At 39.2% G+C, this 19836-nt stretch overlaps 1 protein-coding gene across 1 annotated transcript in view; it reads left to right on the forward strand.

Annotated features, from left to right (window-relative positions):
• The window catches only part of LOC124776986 (xanthine dehydrogenase-like), a 437142-nt gene that overhangs the window by 272159 nt on the left and 145147 nt on the right, over positions 1-19836 (forward strand). Inside the window, exon 17 of the mRNA XM_047252231.1 lies at positions 19474-19657. Coding sequence (XP_047108187.1) covers positions 19474-19657 — 184 coding nt within the window. The remainder of the gene's footprint in view (positions 1-19473; positions 19658-19836) is intronic.

The following is a 19836-nucleotide window of genomic DNA, read 5'->3' on the forward strand; positions in this document are numbered from 1 at the left end:
ACTGAATAAGGAAATAAGAATCTCTAGTTACAAAACTGAATAAGGAAATCCAGAAAAAACAGAAAAAAACAAAAGACCATACAAATGCCAAACACACACACTAACAACACCACCACTAAATAATAAGGGTGCAACACAGAAACTCAACAGAACAGCCGGTTCACACTCACATATGAAAACAGACTGACATACGGAGTTGGAAACATCCTCGAGAAACTAGGGGGAAAAAACCATACTAAAGCAATAACTCTATACAGAAATGTCAAAAGAAGAAAGTGGCACTGACATATTCCAAAAATCCTGAATTAACCAGCTCCAGTTCCAGTTGTGATGCTCTATACTTAGGGCATATCAGTAGAACTTTTAAAATAAGGTGTAAAGAACATAAAAGAGCTTGGAAATATGGCACCAGCCATTCAACATCACAGAACACCTCTGCCAAGAAAACTGCTACAGTGAAAACAGACATGAAAATAGTCAGATCCAGTAGTAAGAAAAATGTTACATGAGGACTTCCAAATCGAAAAGATAGTAATAGAAGAGAAACACATGATAAATGACCAAATCGACACTGAATATAATTCAAACTTATAAACTATACGGAGCATAAAAACAACCCAACTAGACACCACAGAATACTATCACATAAACTAGGTAATATCCTCATCCTAGGTTACACACAAATGTAGTTATGTGATCTACCCATCTAATCTTCAGCATTCTCCTGTAGCACCACATTTCTAAAGCCTCTATTCTCTTCTTGTCTAAACTATTTATCATCCATGTTTCACTTCCATATGTAGCTACACTCCATCTAAATACTTTCAGAAAGGATTTCATGTCACCTAAACCTATACTCGATGTTAACAAATTTCTCTTCTTCAGAAACTCTTACCTTACTTTAGCCAGTCTACATTTTACGTCCTCTCTACTTCGACAATCACCAGTTATTTTGCTTCTCAAATAGCAAAACTCATCTTCTACTTTAAGTGTCACATTTCTTAATCTAATTCCCTCAACATCACCTGATTTAATTCAACTACAGTCCATTATCATCATTTTTCTTCTGTTGATGTTCATTTTATATCCTGCTTTTAAAATGTTTCTGTGAATAAGTTTGATTTAATATCATGTACTCATCGTTGCAAATGATCTGTCGCAGCTGTAGTCCTGGTTTCTTACAGTTTATACTGTAAGATATTGGTATCAATTAGACTGTTACGTTTCACTTTCAAGATACTGTCCATTTCGTTCAGCTGCTCTTCCAGATCCTTTGCCATTGTGAAGCAAAAATTTATGAAAGACACACACACACACACACACACACACACACACACACACACACACACACACACGAAGAGCGTGCTCATGCACAAATGAGGTACATCATCTCCCAGTAAAAAAAAAAAAAAGGAGTACTAATAATAATAAAATATATTCAGTTTATTCACCATTAACCACTTCCTGTGGAATAGGTTTTAACATTAACAATACAATTAACAATAATTTTTCCAGAGAAGTTTTTGCAACTTAATTCCACATCTTGTAGAAATGTCCTTAAATACTAATGTCAGTCATGTGTATTTCAAATAGTTCTGCTGTCTTATAAAATGGGTGTTTGAATAACCATTCATGTAACTGAACTTTGAAAATATTATAGTGCAGTATCCAAGTAGATAAAACAAGTTTATTAAAAAGTATTAAGCATGTTAATTTGTGTGAGTCTGCAGTCTTTGTGAGTGTGTCATAGTATACCAAGGTCCAATTTGCCTCCGGTATTGTTAGGGTGTCTGGTCTATCTGGTCCTGAACTCATTTAAGTTGCTTTTGACATAAAAGCAATGTTGTGTACATGTGTAGTTTAACAACAGCTGAAATGTGGAGCTTGATAATTGATAAGGAAGGGCCAGCAATGTTCCTTAAGTTTCACTTTACCCTTTACTCTGATTACTGTTTTTTTTTACTAACGTGGTAAGAGCATGTGATTGGAGGCTTTCCCAGTGTATGTGTTGTTTCCAGAGCTCTTGGGTGTTCAGCCAAATGTGATCGTTGAAGACCCACGATATTTCAGCAAATAACCTTTCCGCCATCATCAGGCGATTCTGATGGAATGGTCTATCTGCTCATTGTCGATGTTGTTTATGTCCGTCAGTTGGGCTTCGTTTTCCTGTGCCAGCAGTCCGATTGTGGCACAATCCCTTTTTCTACTCAAGTTTTGCCACAAATTCTTCTTCTCTCCAATTCTATTCACTACCTCCTCGTTAGTTACATGATCTACCCATCTAATCTTCAGCATTAATCTGTAGCACCACATTTCGAATGCTTCTATTCTTTTCTTGCATAAACTATTTATCATCCATGATTCTCTTCCATACATGGCTGCATTCCATACAAATACTTTCAGGAAGGACTTCCTGACACTTAAATCTATACACAGTGTTAACAAATTCCTCTTCTTCAGAAACTCTTTCTTTGCTGTAGCCTTCGTACATTTTATATCTTTTCTACTTCAACTATTACCAGTTATTTTGCTTCCCAGATAGTAAAACTCGTCTTATACTTTAAGTGTCTCATTTCCTAATCTAATTCCCTCAGCATCACCTGATTTAATTCAACTACATTCTGTTATCCTCATTTTTCTTTTGTTTAAGTTCATTTTATATCCTCCTTTCAAGACACTCTCTATTCTGTACAACTACTCTTCCAGGTCCTTTGCTGTCTCTGACAGAATTACAATGTCATTGGCAAACCTCAAAGTTTTTGTTTTTTCTCGATAGATTTTAGTTCCTATTCCAAATTTTTCTTTTGTTTCCTGCACTGCTTGCTCCATATAAAGATTGAATAACATTGGGGATAGGCTACAACCCCATATGACTCTCTTTTCATACACTGCTTCCCTTTTGTGCCCATTGAGTCTTATAACTGTCATCTGGTTATTTTACCCCTACCATCTTCAGAATTTGAAAGAAAGTATTCCAGTCAACATTGTCACTAGCTTTCTCTAAGTCTACAAATGATAGAAACATAGGTTTCCCTTTCTTTAATCTATCTTCTAAGGTAAGTTGTAGGGTCAGTATTGCCTAGCATGTTCCAACATTTCTATGGAATCCAGACTGATCTTCCCCGAGATCAGCTTTTACCAGTTTTCACATTAGTCTGTAAAGAATTATTTAGCTATCGTATTTTGCAACCATGACTTATTAAACTGATAGTTCGGTAATTTTCACACCTGTCAACACCTGATTTCTTTTGGATTGGAATTATTATGTTCTTCTTGAAGGCTGAGGGTATTTCGCCTGTTTCATACATCTTGCTCATGAGATGGAAGAGTTTTGTCATGGCTGGCTCTCCCAAGGCTCTCAGTAGTTCTAATGGAATGTTGTCTATCCCAGGGCCTTGTTTCAATATAAGTCTTTTAGTGATTTCTCAAATTCTTCACACAGTATTGTATCTCCTTTCTCACACCCTCTACCATTTCCATAATATTGCCCTCAAGTGCACCTCTCTTGTATAGACCCTCTATATACTCCTTCCACCTTTCTGCTTTCCCTTCTTTTCTTACAACTAGATTTCCATCTGAGTTTCTAATATTCATACAGGTGGTTCTCTTTTCTCCAAAGGTCTGTTTAATTTTCCTATGGGCAGTATCTGTCTTACCCCTAGTGTTACATGCTTCTACATCCTTACATTCCTCTTCAAGCCATCCCGCTTAGCCATTTTGCACTTCCTGTTGATTTCATTTTTGAGACATTTGTATTCCTTTTATCTGCTTCATTTACTGGATTTTTATATTTCTTGTTTCATCAATTAAATCCAATGTCTCTTCTGTTACACAAGGGTTTTGACTAGCTCTTGTCTTTTTACCTATTTGATCTTCTGCTACCTTCATTACTACATCTCTCAAAGCTACCCACTCTTCTTCTACTGTATTCATTTCCTCTGTTCTTGTCAGTGATTCCCTAAAGCTCCCTCTGAAACTATCTACAACCTCTGGTTCTTTCATTTTTTCCAGGTCCCATCTCCTTAAATTCCTACTTTTTTGCATTGAAGAGTTTTGACCTACAGTTCAGAACAAATAAATTGTGGTCAGAGTCCACATCTGCCCCTGGAAATGTCTTATAACTTAAAACCTGGTTCCTAAATCTCTGCCTCGCAATTATATAACCTATCTGAAACCTTCCAGCATCTCCAGGTCTCTTTGACGTATACAACCTTCTTTCATGACTCTTAAACCAAGTGTTAGCTATGATTAAGTTATGCTCTGTGCAGAATTCTACCAGGAGCTTCCTCTTTTGTTCCTTACCTGCAGCCCATATTCACCAGCTACTTTTCCTTCTCTTCCTTTTCCTACTATTGAATTCCAGTCCCCCATGACCATTAAATTTTTGCCTCCGTTAACTATCTGAATAATTTCTTTCATCACGTCGCATATTTCTTCAGTCTCTTCATTATCTGCGGTGCTAGTTGGCATATAAACTCATACTACTGTGTGGACTTGGGCTTCGTGTCTACCTTGGCTACAATAATGCTGTTCACAGTAACTTATCTGCATTCCTATTTTATTCATTATTAAACCCACTCCTGCATTACCCATATTTGTTTCTGTATTTATCTCCCTGTATTCACCTGACCAGAAATCTTGTTCCTCCTGCCACTAAGCTTCACTAATTTCCATCATGTCTAACTTTAACCTATCCATTTCCCTTTTTAAATTTTCTAACTTACCTGCCAAGTTTAGGTATCTGAAATTCCACGCTCTGATCCGTAGAATACCATTTTGTTTCTCCTGATAACAATGTCCTCCTGAGTAGTCCCCACCTTGGGTCCCCACCTCCAGAAAAAACTACAAAAAGTATATTGTTACATTGAGCACTGAGAGTCTTTAAAATAATGTGAAATGCATTTGGTCTTAATTATACTATATTACACTCACGAAAGGCAGTATTTGACCTATATAACTTGTAGCATTTTGTATTCCTATAACCTGATAGATGGTAGAGTGATGTACCCAGTTTTTAAATGAATTCTGGAGTAGCAGTATTAATCATTAGCAGACACATTATGGTGTGGGACGCCTGATGATTTTTACTGTTATGAAATGGTAGAAGTTACAGCAGTATCCCCTGTCTAAAAGAAGTGGTAGATGTTCATCATTCAACACACTCCTAGCATTATTGTAATCTCAGATTATGTGTGACCACATGTTTTCTGTAAAGTATGGAATTATTCTTCTCACTGAGTAGATTTTCTATGTGTTGGTCTACTTAATATGCATGCTGAAATCTGGCAAGTGGAGTAACTCAGCAGGAAACCTATTCATTGTCACATATCAATTAACAAGTAAAGTGCCATGTTACAGCCTTACGATAACCAGTCCCATGGAAACACATTGTTGCACATGACTGACTTGACAAGTTTTCAAGGCAGAGTTTATTGCTGTTCACAGTTTATAGCTGGTTGTCAAACATGCCTGGGCAGCCAGAGACTGTGGTTAGGTTAAAATAGTGGGTAAGACAAGTTCATAAGCTCAAAGGGGGACATCAACACGTGATATCCAGCACCCGCCCCCTTGGGTGGGATGGGGGGCAACTTTTAAATCTTAAAATGGAAACACCCATTTTTTATTACAGATTAAGGATTCTGCATAAAAAGTAATCAAGTTTTGTCTGAAACATTTTTTAAAGCATTGACAGATGGCACTGAAATCGAGAAAAAAGTAAAATTGGGGAAAAACTCTGATTTATTTAGAATTATCGGAGAAAGGTGCATCAAATTGATAAAAAATATGCCCCATTTCTTTTGTTATGCAAATTAAGCTATTTCTGTACAAAATGTACTGTATCCTACTTTTAACGTTACCCAGGAACAATGACATGGACATAGTAGAATGATGTTCCCATGGGGTGCTTCATTAGTGGGAGTCCCCATGCATCTCACATGTTGGGGTGCTTCATTAGTGTGAGTCCCCTTGCCTCTCACAATTTGAGGTGCTTAATTAATGAAATTAGCCACGAATAAATTGTTAACAATTATCCCCATTTGCTTCAATGCATAAAGTCAATCGTCTGCGAAAGTTTTCCACAGTTTTGAGCAGCACATCCCGTGATATGGCTGCACACACTCTTCGAATGCGTTGTTCCACATCTTTTTGGATTGTGGGCTGTCTTTCATAAACAATATTTTTTAAATAACCCCACAAGAAAAAAATCAGGAGATGTTAGGAATGGGAACATTGAGGCCACTGAATTGGTCCACTGCGTCCTATCCACCAATCAGGGTACTGTAAATTTAAAACGTTCTGCACATTTTTAGCATAATAGGGAGCTGCTCCGCCCTGTTGGAACCACATTTGTTGCCTAGTTTCTAAATCAACATCTTCCATAATCTCCAACAAATCATTGCGGAGAAGCTGTAGATAAGATTCCTCAGTAACATTTCGGTCAAAAAAATATGGTGCTATCAAGTAACCATTTAAAATGCCAGACCAGACCATTGACGACCATTTGTGTTCATTGTTAATGGGTCTGTGCCAGTGTTGACTGACAGGAGACCAATAATGACAATCGTGATGATTTAATTCGCCATTGTTTTTGAATGTGGCTTCATCGGTGAACACAACATATTTTAAAAAAAAATCATTGACACCTATTATCATTTCCAAGGCCAACTGGCAGAAATGCACATGTATTTGCATATCTTTTAATGCTAATGCCTGTGTGAATGTGACAGTGTGATATGATACGGATGATATTAATGTGCCTTCAAAACCCTCAAAATAGTTGATTTTGGTATTCCAGTTTGTCTCTGAATCACACAACTACTCATTTCAGGATCATTGTCATTGTATTCGGGATGATGAGGTGGATGGTGCATGTATACATTTCGAGCTCACTGAGTGCAATTTCAAATAATGTTTTCGTTTGGATGTCGTCTGTTTGGGAAACAATGCGCATACAATACCACAGCTGCAGCGTAATTCTTATGGCATTCACCTAAAATTAACATCATATCAACAATCTCTGTAGGAGGATAGTGAGCCGTGTTTCACTAAAGAATAATTTACTGTGTAGATTACAACACACTCTTAAAAAAGCTTCCACATTATGGCATTAAAGACAAATCTTTGACTTGGTTAGAATCATACTTACAGAACAGGAAGCAAAGGGTTGTCTTAAGGGGGACAGGAACAGCATTAACATCAGACTGGGGAAATATAAAGTATGGAGTCCTGCAGGGCTCAATTCTTGGGCCATTAATTTTCCTGATCTACATTAATGATCTACCAATCACAATTAACAACAGAGCAAATATAGTAATGTTTGCCAACGATACAAGTATCCTCATAAAAGGACTCAACTCCACACTGCAGGATACAGCCATGACAGTCTCTACTCAAGTTCACAAATAGTTCACTGCAAATAGCCTAACCTTAAATCTTTCAAAAACCAATATGATACAGTTTCTGACAAAAAATAAAAAAAAATAAAGCTCTTGAAATACATGTTAACAATCACAAAATTAATGAAACCACACATACAAAATTCCTAGGTATCCAGATAGACAGTCACCTAAGATGGAAAGAACAAATTGATCAGCTGGTCGAGAAACTTTGCTCATCGTGCTTTGCACTAAGAGCTCTCCATCAGTTAGTAGACAGAGAAATAATGTTGTTGTCATATTTTACATATTTCCATTCTTTTCTCTCCTATGGCATAATCTTCTGGGGAAATGCTGCAGGGGTTGAAAAAGTCTTCAGAATACAGAAACGAGCAGTGAGGCTAATATGTGTGGTCCTTAATGGGACATCTTGCAGAGGTCTCTTCAAATCTCTCAAGATACTTACAATCACAGGTCAGTATATATACTCACTGATGTTATTTGTAGCCAACAACAGGGAACTGTTTCAGAAAAATTGTGACATTCACAACCATGACACAAGATAGGTCAAAAATTTTCATCAAGGCTCTGCAACTCTCACTAAAGTACATAGGGGTGTTACTGAGTCAGGTATAAAGGTCTTCAATAAGCTCCCCATCAATATAAAAAAAGGAAATAAATAATGTATGGGTTTTCAAAATGAAACTAAAATTATTCCTCATTGTACAAACTTTCTATAAAATGAATGAATACTTAGAGTTATAAGGTATAAGAGTGGGGGAAACTGCCTAAGAAAAGCACTCCCTTAAAGATAAAGTGTGATGCTGTTACTTGTATTTTAACTGAAATTGTGGTGATAAAATGTAAATTTATCTGTTTCATTATGAGAAAATGTGAACTCCCATGAATCCCACTCTCTTGAGCATTCACTTAAACCTCTTCTTAAGGAATGCACTTAAAACTTGTGTTCAGTTCAAACCATGACCAGGAAGATAATTACTTCCTTATATATGACAGTAGCTTAAAAATATGCACTGTCACTTATTCTGCTATTTTAAACGATCACTTATACTGTTTTTGGCATAATGCAGGCTTTAATACTGCATGCAAGTAATTGTTCTTGTAAAATAAATCAATGTCTGTGCAATGTGATGTATAAATGTTCATGTACTACTGTAATTGCATCAATTGACTTGTCCTATATTACTTGTACACTGGCTGTATAATATGTAATCAACAGGACCAAATAAATAAATAAAAATAAATACTTATGTCAGTTCATGTTTGAAGTTCACAATCTGAAAGTGAGGTGACATCTGATCGCATTGCACCGACCTTTATACTAAGCCATAGTTCGCAGTTTGGCCACGGTAGTGCCACAGCCAGATTTTAATACCTTTCCGCCTACCTCTGTCAAAAACTGTGGCAGGTAGGATAGATTTTGTAAAAAAATAGCTAACTTGGCATAATGAAATAATTGGTGCACATTTTGTATTGTTTTGATACGTCCTTCTCAGATCATTCTAAATAAATCGGAGTTCTTCCCCAATTTTAATTTTTCTTGATTTCAGAGTCATTTGTCAGTGGTTTTAAAAAATGTGTCAGACAAAACTTGATTACTTTTTTTATGGAAAATCCAAACCTGCAATAAAAATTAGGGGGTTTCCATTTACAATTTAAAAGTTGCCCCCTGCTCCACCCAAGGGGGCGGAGGATGCGGGTCATGTGTACTATCATTTGGTGTCCCTGTTTGAGCTTACGAACTTGTCTTACCCACTATTTTTACCCGATGTATAGTTTTTGAGATAATGTCGTCTGAAACTTCAGATGGACCACCCTGTGTGTGAGTGTGTGTGTATGTGTGTGTGTGTGTGTGTGTGTGTGTGTGTAAGTGTTCTGTCTAATTCAGAAGATAGCTTCTTGGCCAAAAGCTTACTTATTTAGTGGTCTTTTTGTTGTACCTGCTGCAACTTAACATTTCCACTGTATGCTGAGTAGCATTCTATCCTACTTGTAATAATGTCATTATTCCATCCTGGATTTTCCATTGTTTAATTGTGTGGGGGTAGATTTATCAATAAACACTTGTCAACTTGTCTATGAAATTTACACTTCTAAGCATACAGTGTGGAGATTATTGTGAGAGCAGTTTGTCCTGAAATTCAGTTTTGTCAACACTTTATGTTGTAAGCCATACATTGAGACTGGTAGTCATCACTTTCAACAGCTGTTGTAATTCCTAAGTTTATGATGTTAATAAAATAACTAAATATTTGTTTCTTATGATTAAGTCCTCAGCTCAAAGTACCCTGTTTAATATCATTTTCCATATGTGCAAGTTTGAGTCTTAGGTTCTGGAACATCTTGTATTTATGTCTATATGAGCCTTTTGTTACCTAAACTGTGTACCCAGGTTAGAAGGTGCAGGAAAGCATTTGGTAACAATAATCACTATTCTAATAAATGAAGTCTTCAGGGTGAAGCTATCAGTTTTACGGACATGTTAGTCACATTCTGATTGAATCTTAGAATTACAAAGGTTAACAACATTAAATGAAATATGTAAGATGATATGTATGTGATCCATCAACAGTTAGAGGAATCTGGTCTGTCATTTGTTTTGGGACATCTTGCAGAGCCCTCTTACAAAAATTATATGCAAACTTTTCCTCAACCTTTATAATAAGGTGTCAAAGGTCATGGGATAACCATATCCACATATACAGATGGTGATATTATCATGTACACAAGGTATAAAGGGGCAGTACATTGGCAGAATTGTCAGGTGATTCACGTGAAAAGGTTTCTGACATGATTATGGACTCACAACGGGAATCAACAGCCTTTGAATGTGGAATGGTTGTTGGAGCTAGGCACATGGGACATTCCATTTTGGAAATCACAAGGAAATTAACTATTCCAAGAACCACAGTGTCAAAAGTACTCAAACACCAATTTTCATGCAATACCTCTCACGAGGGACACAGCAGTGGTTGATAGCCTTCACTTAATGACCGAGAGCAGCAGCGCTTATGTACAGTTGTCAGTGCCAACAGACAAACAACACTGTGTGAAATAATAGCAGAAATTAATGAGGGACACATGACAGACATGTCCATTCGGACAGTGCAGCAAAATTTGGCTTTGATGGGCGATGGCAGCAGACGACCAACGTGAGTACCTTCTCTTACAACATGACATCATCTGCAGCACCCTCCTGGGCTTGTGACCATATCAGTTGGACCCTAGATGACTGAAAACTGTGACCTGGTCAGATGAGTCTCGATTTCACTTGCTAAGAGCTGATGGTAGAGTTCAAGTATGATGCTGAGCCCGCAGAGTTATAGACCCAAGTTCTCAACAAGGCACTGTGCAAGCTAGTGGTGGCTCCATAATGGTGTGAGCTGTATTTACAAGGAATGGACAGGGTCCTCTGGTCCAACTGAACCGATCATTCACTGGAAAGGGTTATGTTAGTTAGTTACATGTTCCATTGGTCAGTCTTATGGTGACCATTATCCATTATGATGTGGACTGTGTCAAGTGCATAAGAAATACACACATGAATCAAGATCTATTTTTTAAGCTTAAAATTTTTATTACATACCACTTCCCTTAAATGGCACAAAATGTGTATAACATACCTATAGATTTATTTATTCCTATTCAAGAATTCATCTATGGTGTAGAAGGAGTAGTCGAGATATGATTTTGATTTACTTTTGAAACTATTACTGCTGTCTGTCTTTTATTTCATCTGGTAATTTATTGAAAAGTTTTACAACATCACATTTTACCCCATTCTGTGCCAAAGATACATCTACATCTACATCTACAGCACTGCTCTGCAATTCACCTTTAACTGCTTGGCAGAGGGTTCATCGAACCACAATCATACTAACTATCTACCATTCCACTCCCGAACAGCGCACCGGAAAAACGAACACCTAAACCTTTCTGTTCGAGCTCTGATTTCTCTTATTTTATTTTGATGATCATTCCTACCTATGTAGGTTGGGCTCAACAAAATATTTTCACATTCGGAAGAGAAAATTGGTGACTGAAATTTCGTAAATAGATCTCGCAGCGCCGAAAAACATCTTTGCTTTAATGACTTCCATCCCAACTCGCGTATCGTATCTGCCACACTCTCTCCCCTATTACTTGATAATGCAAAACGAGCTGCCCTTTTTTGCACCCTTTCGATGTCCTACGTCAATCCCACCTGGTAAAGATCCCACACCACGCAGCAATATTCTAACAGAGGACGAACGAGTGTAGTGTAAGCTGTCTCTTTAGTGGACTTGTTGCATCTTCTAAGTGTCCTGCCAATGAAATGCAACCTTTGGCTCGCCTTCCCCACAATATTATCTATGTGGTCTTTCCAATGGAAGTTGTTCGTAATTTTAACACCCAGGCACTTAGTTGAATTGACAGCCATGAGAATTGTATTATTTATCGAGTAATCGAATTCCAACGGATTTCTTTTGGAACTCATGTGGATCACCTCACACTTTTCATTATTTAGCGTCAACTGCCACCTGCCGCACCATACAGCAATCTTTTCTAAATCGCTTTGCAACTGATACTGGTCTTCGGATGACCTTACTAGACGGTAAATTACAGCATCATATGCGAACAACCTAAGAGAACTGCTAAAATTGTCACCCAGGTCATTTATATAGATCAGGAACAGCAGAGGTCCCAGGATACTTCCCTGGGGAACACCTGATATCACTTCAGTTTTACTCGATGACTTGCCATCTATTACTACGAACTGCAACCTTCGTGACAGGAAATCATGAATCAAGTCGCACAACTGAGATGATACCCCATAGGCCCGCAGCTTGATTAGAAGTCGCTTGTGAGGAACGGTGTCAAAAGCTTTCCGGAAATCTATAAATACGGAATCAACTTGAGATCCCCTGTCGATAGCGGCCATTACTTCGTGCGAATAAAGAGCTAGCTGCGTTGCACAAGAATGATGTTTTCTGAAACCATGCTGATTATGTATCAATAGATCGTTCCCCTCAAGGTCTACATCTACATCTACATTTATACTCCGCAAGCCACCCAACGGTGTGTGGCGGAGGGCACTTTACGTGCCACTGTCATTACCTCCCTTTCTTGTTCCAGTCGCGTATGGTTCGCGGGAAGAACGACTGACTGAAAGCCTCCGTGCGCGCTCTAATCTCTCTAATTTTACATTCGTGATCTCCTCGGGAGGTATAAGTAGGGGGAAGCAATATATTCGATACCTCATCCAGAAATGCACCCTCTCGAAACCTGGCGAGCAAGCTACACCGCGATGCAGAGCGCCTCTCTTGCAGAGTCTGCCACTTGAGTTTATTAAACATCTCCGTAACGCTATCACGGTTACCAAATAACCCTGTGACGAAACGCGCCGCTCTTCTTTGGATCTTCTCTATCTCCTCCGTCAGACCGATCTGGTACGGATCCCACACTGATGAGCAATACTCAAGTATAGGTCGAACGAGTGTTTTGTAAGCCACCTCCTTTGTTGATGGACTACATTTTCTAAGCACTCTTCCAATGAATCTCAACCTGGTACCCGCCTTACCAACAATTAATTTTATATGATCATTCCACTTCAAATCGTTCCGCACGCATACTCCCAGATATTTTACAGAAGTAACTGCTACCAGTGTTTGTTCCGCTATCATATAATCATACAATAAAGGATCCTTCTTTCTATGTATTCGCAATACATTACATTTGTCTATGATAATGGTCAGTTGCCACTTCCTGCACCAAGTGCCTATCCGCTGCAGATCTTCCTGCATTTCGCTACAATTTTCTAATGCTGCAACTTCTCTGTATACTACAGCATCATCCGCGAAAAGCCGCATGGAACTTCCGACACTATCTATTAGGTCATTTATATATATTGTGAAAAGCAATGGTCCCATAACACTCCCCTGTGGCACGCCAGAGGTTACTTTAACGTCTGTAGACGTCTCTCCATTGAGAACAACATGCTGTGTTCTGTTTGCTAAAAACTCTTCAATCCAGCCACACAGCTGGTCAGATATTTCGTAGGCTCTTACTTTGTTTATCAGGCGACAGTGCGGAACAGTAACGAACGCCTTCTGGAAGTCAAGAAAAATAGCATCTACCTGGGAGCCTGTATCTAATATTTTCTGGGTCTCATGAACAAATAAAGCGAGTTGGGTCTCATACGATCACTGTTTCTGGAATCCATGTTGATTCCTACATAGTAGATTCTGGGTTTCCAAAAACGACATGATACTCGAGCAAAAAACATGTTCTAAAATTCTACAACAGATCGACGTCAGAGATATAGGTCTATAGTTTTGCGCATCTGCTCGACGACCCTTCTTGAAGACTGGGACTATATGTGCTCTTTTCCAATCATTTGGAACCTTCCGTTCCTCCAGAGACTTGCGGTACACGACTGTTAGAAGGGGGGCAAGTTCTTTCGCGTACTCTGTGTAGAATCGAATTGGTATCCCGTCAGGTCCAGTGGACTTTCCTCTATTGAGTGATTCCAGTTGCTTTTCTATTCCTTGGACACTTATTTTGATGTCAGCCATTTTTTCGTTTGTGCGAGGATTTAGAGAAGGAACTGCAGTGCGGTCTTCCTCTGTGAAACAGCTTTGGAAAAAGGTGTTTAGTATTTCAGCTTTACGCGTGTCATCCTCTGTTTCAATACCATCATCATCCCGTAGTGTCTGGATATGCTGTTTCGAGCCACTTACTGATTTAACGTAAGACCAGAACTTCCTGTTTGTCTGAGAGGTTTTGGCTGCATTTAAACTTGGAGTGGAGCTCTCTTTGCTTTCGCAGTAGTTTCCTAACTTTGTTGTTGTACCACGGTGGGTTTTTCCCGTCCCTCACAGTTTTACTCGGCACGTACCTGTCTAAAACGCATTTTACGATTGCCTTGAACTTTTTCCATAAACATTCAACATTGTCAGTGTCGGAACAGAAATTTTCATTTTGATCTGTTAGGTAGTCTGAAATCTGCCTTCTATTACTCTTGCTAAACAGATAAACCTTCCTCCCTTTTTTTATATTCCTATTAACTTCCATATTCAGGGATGCTGCAATGGCCTTATGATCACTGATTCCCTGTTCTGTACATACAGAGTCGAAAAGTTCGGATCTGTTTGTTATCAGTAGGTCCAAGATGTTATCTCCACGAGTCGGTTCTCTGTTTAATTGCTCGAGGTAATTTTCGGATAGTGCACTCAGTATAATGTCACTCGATGCTCTGTCCCTACCACCCGTCCTAAACATCTGAGTGTCCCAGTCTATATCTGGTAAATTGAAATCTCCACCTAAGACTATAACATGCTGAGAAAATTTATGTGAAATGTATTCCAAATTTTCTCTCAGTTGTGCTGCCACTAATGCTGCTGAGTCGGGAGGTCGGTAAAAGGAGCCAATTATTAACCTAGTTCGGTTGTTGAGTGTAACCTCCACCCATAATAATTCACAGGAACTATCCACTTCTACTTCACTACAGGATAAACTACTACTAACAGCGACGAACACTCCACCACCGGTTGCATGCAATCTATCCTTTCTAAACACCGTCTGTACCTTTGTAAAAATTTTGGCATAATTTATCTCTGGCTTAAGCCAGCTTTCTGTACCTATAACGATTTCAGCTTCGGTGCTTTCTATCAGCGCTTGAAGTTCTGGTACTTTACCAACGCAGCTTCGACAGTTGACAATTACAATACCGATTGCTGCTTCGTCCCCGCATGTCTTGACTTTGCCCCGCACCCGTTGAGGCTGTTGCCCTTTCTGTACTTGCCCAAGGACATCTAACCCAAACAACCGCTCAGCCCACGCCACACAACCCCTGCTACCCGTGTAGCCGCTTGTTGCATGTAGTGGACTCCTGACCTATCCAGCGGAACCCGAAACTCCACCACCCTATGGCGCAAGTCGAGGAATCTGCAGCCCACACGGTCGCAGAACCGTCTCAGCCTCTGATTCAGACCCTCCACTCGGCTCTGTACCAAAGGTCCGCAGTCAGTCCTGTCGACGATGCTGCAGATGGTGAGCTCTGCTTTCATCCCGCTAGCGAGACTGGCAGTCCTCACCAAATCAGATAGCCGCCGGAAGCCAGAGAGGATTTCCTCCGATCCATAGCGACACACATCATTGGTGCCGACATGAGCGACCACCTGCAGATGGGTGCAACCTGTACCCTTCATGGCATCCTGAAGGACCCTTTCCACATCTGGAATGACTCCCCCCGGTATGCACACGGAGTGCACATTGGTTTTCTTCCCCTCTCTTGCTGCCATTTCCCTAAGGGGCCCCATTACGCGCCTGACGTTGGAGCTCCCAACTACCAGTAAGCCCACCCTCTGCGACTGCCCGGATCTTTCAGACTGAAGGGCAACCTCTGGAACAGGACAAGCAGCCATGTCAGGCCGAAGATCAGTATCAGCCTGAGACAGAGCCTGAAACCGGTTCGTCAGACAAACTGGATAGGCTTTTCGTTCAGCCCTCCGGAATGTCTTTCGCCCCCTGCTACACCTTGAGACAACCTCCCACTCTATCACAGGTGAGGGATCAGCATCAATGCGGGCAGTATCCCGGGCAACCACAGTCGTAGTCCGATCAGGGGATGCGTGGGACGACCTGGCCGTCCCCGACAAACCCCCATCCGGACCCCCACAGTGATGCCCATTGGCAACAGCCTCAAACTGTGTGACCGAAGCCAACACTGCCTGAAGCTGGGAGCGAAGGGATGCCAACTCAGCCTGCATCCGAACACAGCAGTTGCAGTCCCTATCCATGCTAAAAACTGTTTTGCAAAGAATGTCTGGACTAATCTACAGAGAGCGCAAACAAATCAACAAAATTTAAACGGTTATTAAAATACAAGGTTGCCTAGTAAATGCAGTAATGCTGCTACTTGCGCACTGCTGACACTGCTCGGTGGCGGAAGGAGACTACGCGAAATTACACTATTCAGGTACTAAAACGCGATGCTACACTCTCAAATACTGTAATACGCCCGAAATTTATGAATTAAACAATGCAAGTACCAAAAACACGCAAAGAAATTAAGAATTAAACTATGTAACAAATGAGTGAGCTAGGAGTATACGACTTGCTGCTGCAGCTGCTTATCCAACGGCGGCAGGGAGCACACTGACTGTGACCAACCGACACTGGCCGTTCAAAACAAAAACAGAAGACAAATGACTACGCGAATTTACACTATTCAGGTACTAAAACGCGATGCTACAACTCTCAAATACTATAATACGCCCAAAATTTATGAATTAAACAATGCAAGTACCAAAAACACGCTAAGAAATTAAGAATTAAACTATGTAACAAATGAGTGAGCTAGGAGTATACGACTTGCTGCTCAGCTGCTTATCCAACGGCGGCAGGGAGCACACTGACTGTGACCAACCGACACTGGCCGTTCAAAACAAAAACAGAAGACAAACGACTACGCGAATTTACACTATTCAGGTACTAAAACGCGATGCTACAACTCTCAAATACTATAATATGCCCGAAATTTATGAATTAAACAATGCAAGTACCAAAAACACGCTAAGAAATTAAGAATTAAACTATGTAACAAATGAGTGAGCTAGGAGTATACGACTTGCTGCTCAGCTGCTTATCCAACGGCGGCAGGGAGGTGATTCATAATGTTTGAATACAGTATATGCTCCAAAACCCTACTGCAAACCAACGTCAATGATATAGGTCTGTAGTTCGATGGATTACTTCTACTACCCTTCTTAAGCACTGGTGCGACCTGCGCAATTTTCCAATCTGTAGGTACAGATCTATCGGTGAGCGAGCGGTTGTATATGATTGCTAAGTAGGGAGCTATTGTATCAGCATAATCTGAAAGGAACCTAATCGGTATACAATCTGGACCTGAAGACTTGCCCGTATCAAGCGATATGAGTTGCTTCGCAACCCCTAAGGGATAGGTTAAGGAGAGGATAGTGTAAGTCTTTCTTTCTTCTGGTATTAGAATCATTAATGTCACTGTTGTTTTTAAACTGGTCCACATTGTTGAGAACAAATTTAATTGCTGATTAAAGGTACTGAGCAGCTGTTGTAAGAATTCCTAACATTTTAAACAGATGCATACCAGATATATGACTATGAGCCTCACACATTATTCTGACCACTTTCTTTTGAGCGGTGAATGCTTTTACCTAAGTGTTGAGTTACCCCAAAATAATATTCTGTATGACATCAGAGAGTAAAAGTATGCAATGTATGTTAGCTTACTAATTTATATATCCTCAAAATTGGCAATTATTCTGATTGCAAAAGTTGCTGAACCTGGTTGCTTTAGGAGATCCAAAATGTGAATTTTCCAATTAAGAGTCTCATCTATATGTACACCCATAAACTTAGTACCCTCTACCCTGGCTACTGACTTCTGTTGATGTGTTATATTTATTGAAGGAATTGTACTCCTTGCAGTAGAAAATTGGATGTATTGTGTTTTTTCAAAGCACAGAGCAAGCCCATTCACAGAAAATCAATTAATAACTTTTCCAAAGACATTATTTGTATCATTTTCTATTGGACTTTCTTACACTGGATTAATGATGATGTTTATATCATCAGCAAACAGTGTCAGTTTAGCTTCTTGTTTCAGATAAGAAGGGATGTCATTCATATATATCAAAAGCAGAAGGTGACCCATGATTGAACCCTGTGGAACACCTAATGTAATTTCATTCTATTTAGATGAAGTGGGTAACTTCCTTAAATTACTTAAACCATATAAAGAAACTTTTTGCTTCCTGTTCTGTAGATATGACTTAAACCAGCTATATGCTCTTCCATTTATACCATAGAATTGTAATTTCTGTAACATAATGCCATGATTCACAGAGTCAAATGCTTTGGATAAGGCACAGAATATTCCTACTGGTGACATTTAACTATTTAAAGACTGTATTATTTGGGCAGTACTTGGAGGCCATTTGCAGCCATTCATGGACTTCATTGCAGCCATTCATGGACTTCATGCTCCCAAACAATGATGGAATTTTTATGGATGACAGTGCACCATCTCAGAACATTCTGGACAATTCAAGTGAATGATTTGGCTGTCCATATCACCCAACATCAGTCCCAGTGAACATTTGTGGGACATAATTGAGATGTCATACCGTGCACAACATCCTGAACTGGCAACACATTCACAATTACAGATGGCTGTAGAGGCAGTTTGGCACAATATTTATGCAGGGGACTTCCAACGACTTGTTGAGTTGAGTTGCTGCACTATGCTGTGTGAAAGGAGGTCTGACATGATACCAGGAGGTATCTCATGACTTTTATCACCTCAGTGTGTATCCATTGATGTTCTTTGTCATGATCAGTATTTCTCTTCTCCCAAAAATTAGGTCAAAACTCGAATAAAATACGAGAACCAAAATCAACCTTTACAGACACTGCAACAGTTTCATATTAGTACAGCAAGTTGTCAGACTGATGGATTCATATGTGTTCTGCTACCTATCAGAGTATATTTAATGCCTTGTGGGTAATGTAGTGGGGTTTAAGACTGAATTAAAGAACTTTCTGCTGGGGAACCCCTTTTACTCTGTTGATGGGTACTGTTACAGGCTCTCTCAAAATTTATGTATTAAGTTGCAATATAAGGAATTCTAATGCTCTAACACTACAACATTTCTTAAAATAAAGTCATTTTGTTGTACTGAATGTTAAGTACAATGTACAGCTTGGAATTCTCTCTGCATCCTAGAGATCCCTCTTCCATATTCATGGAATATGATTAATGTAATGCAAATGATGATTTTGGTGACTGGAAAGATTGGCAGCCAGTCACAGTTTGGGTGCTATATCAGTATCAGAACAAGCAATGTTTTATGAGACTGAAACAATGCCATATCTTTCAAGTTTATTTTTGCTTTTTTTACGTAGTCTCAAAATATGACCACAGTATTCAATACAGACCTATTTCATATAAAAATTATTTATTATCATTTGAACTTGTTTTGCATCTGCTTTATTTTATTTGAAAGTGTTATTTGTCATTCAGTCACACATTTCTTTTACTTAATTTAACTAGGATAAATATACAAGTTCGAAGAATTGGAGGGGCTTATGGAAGTAAAATCTCACGCAGTGTACAAATTTCTGCTGCATGTGCTGTTGCGGCTTATCATCAGAACAGACCAGTCAGATTAATTCTGAACATAGAGACATGCATGGAGTCACTGGGAAAAAGATTTGATGTTGCTCTAGATTATGAGGTAAGTACATGTGGGAACAGAACTCAATAAACTGCACTCATAAGGAAAAATAAGAAACCAGGTAACATCTTTGTGAAAAATATTTTTGTAAACAGTGGACATTTTATTAGGCACTGTACCTTATGATATTCTCCCTTCCCTATATTTCTTTTTTCAATGTTTTTATAAATATTTTGGTT

This window comes from Schistocerca piceifrons, chromosome 2, assembly GCF_021461385.2.
Source record: "Schistocerca piceifrons isolate TAMUIC-IGC-003096 chromosome 2, iqSchPice1.1, whole genome shotgun sequence".
NCBI classification, from domain to species: domain Eukaryota; kingdom Metazoa; phylum Arthropoda; class Insecta; order Orthoptera; family Acrididae; genus Schistocerca; species Schistocerca piceifrons.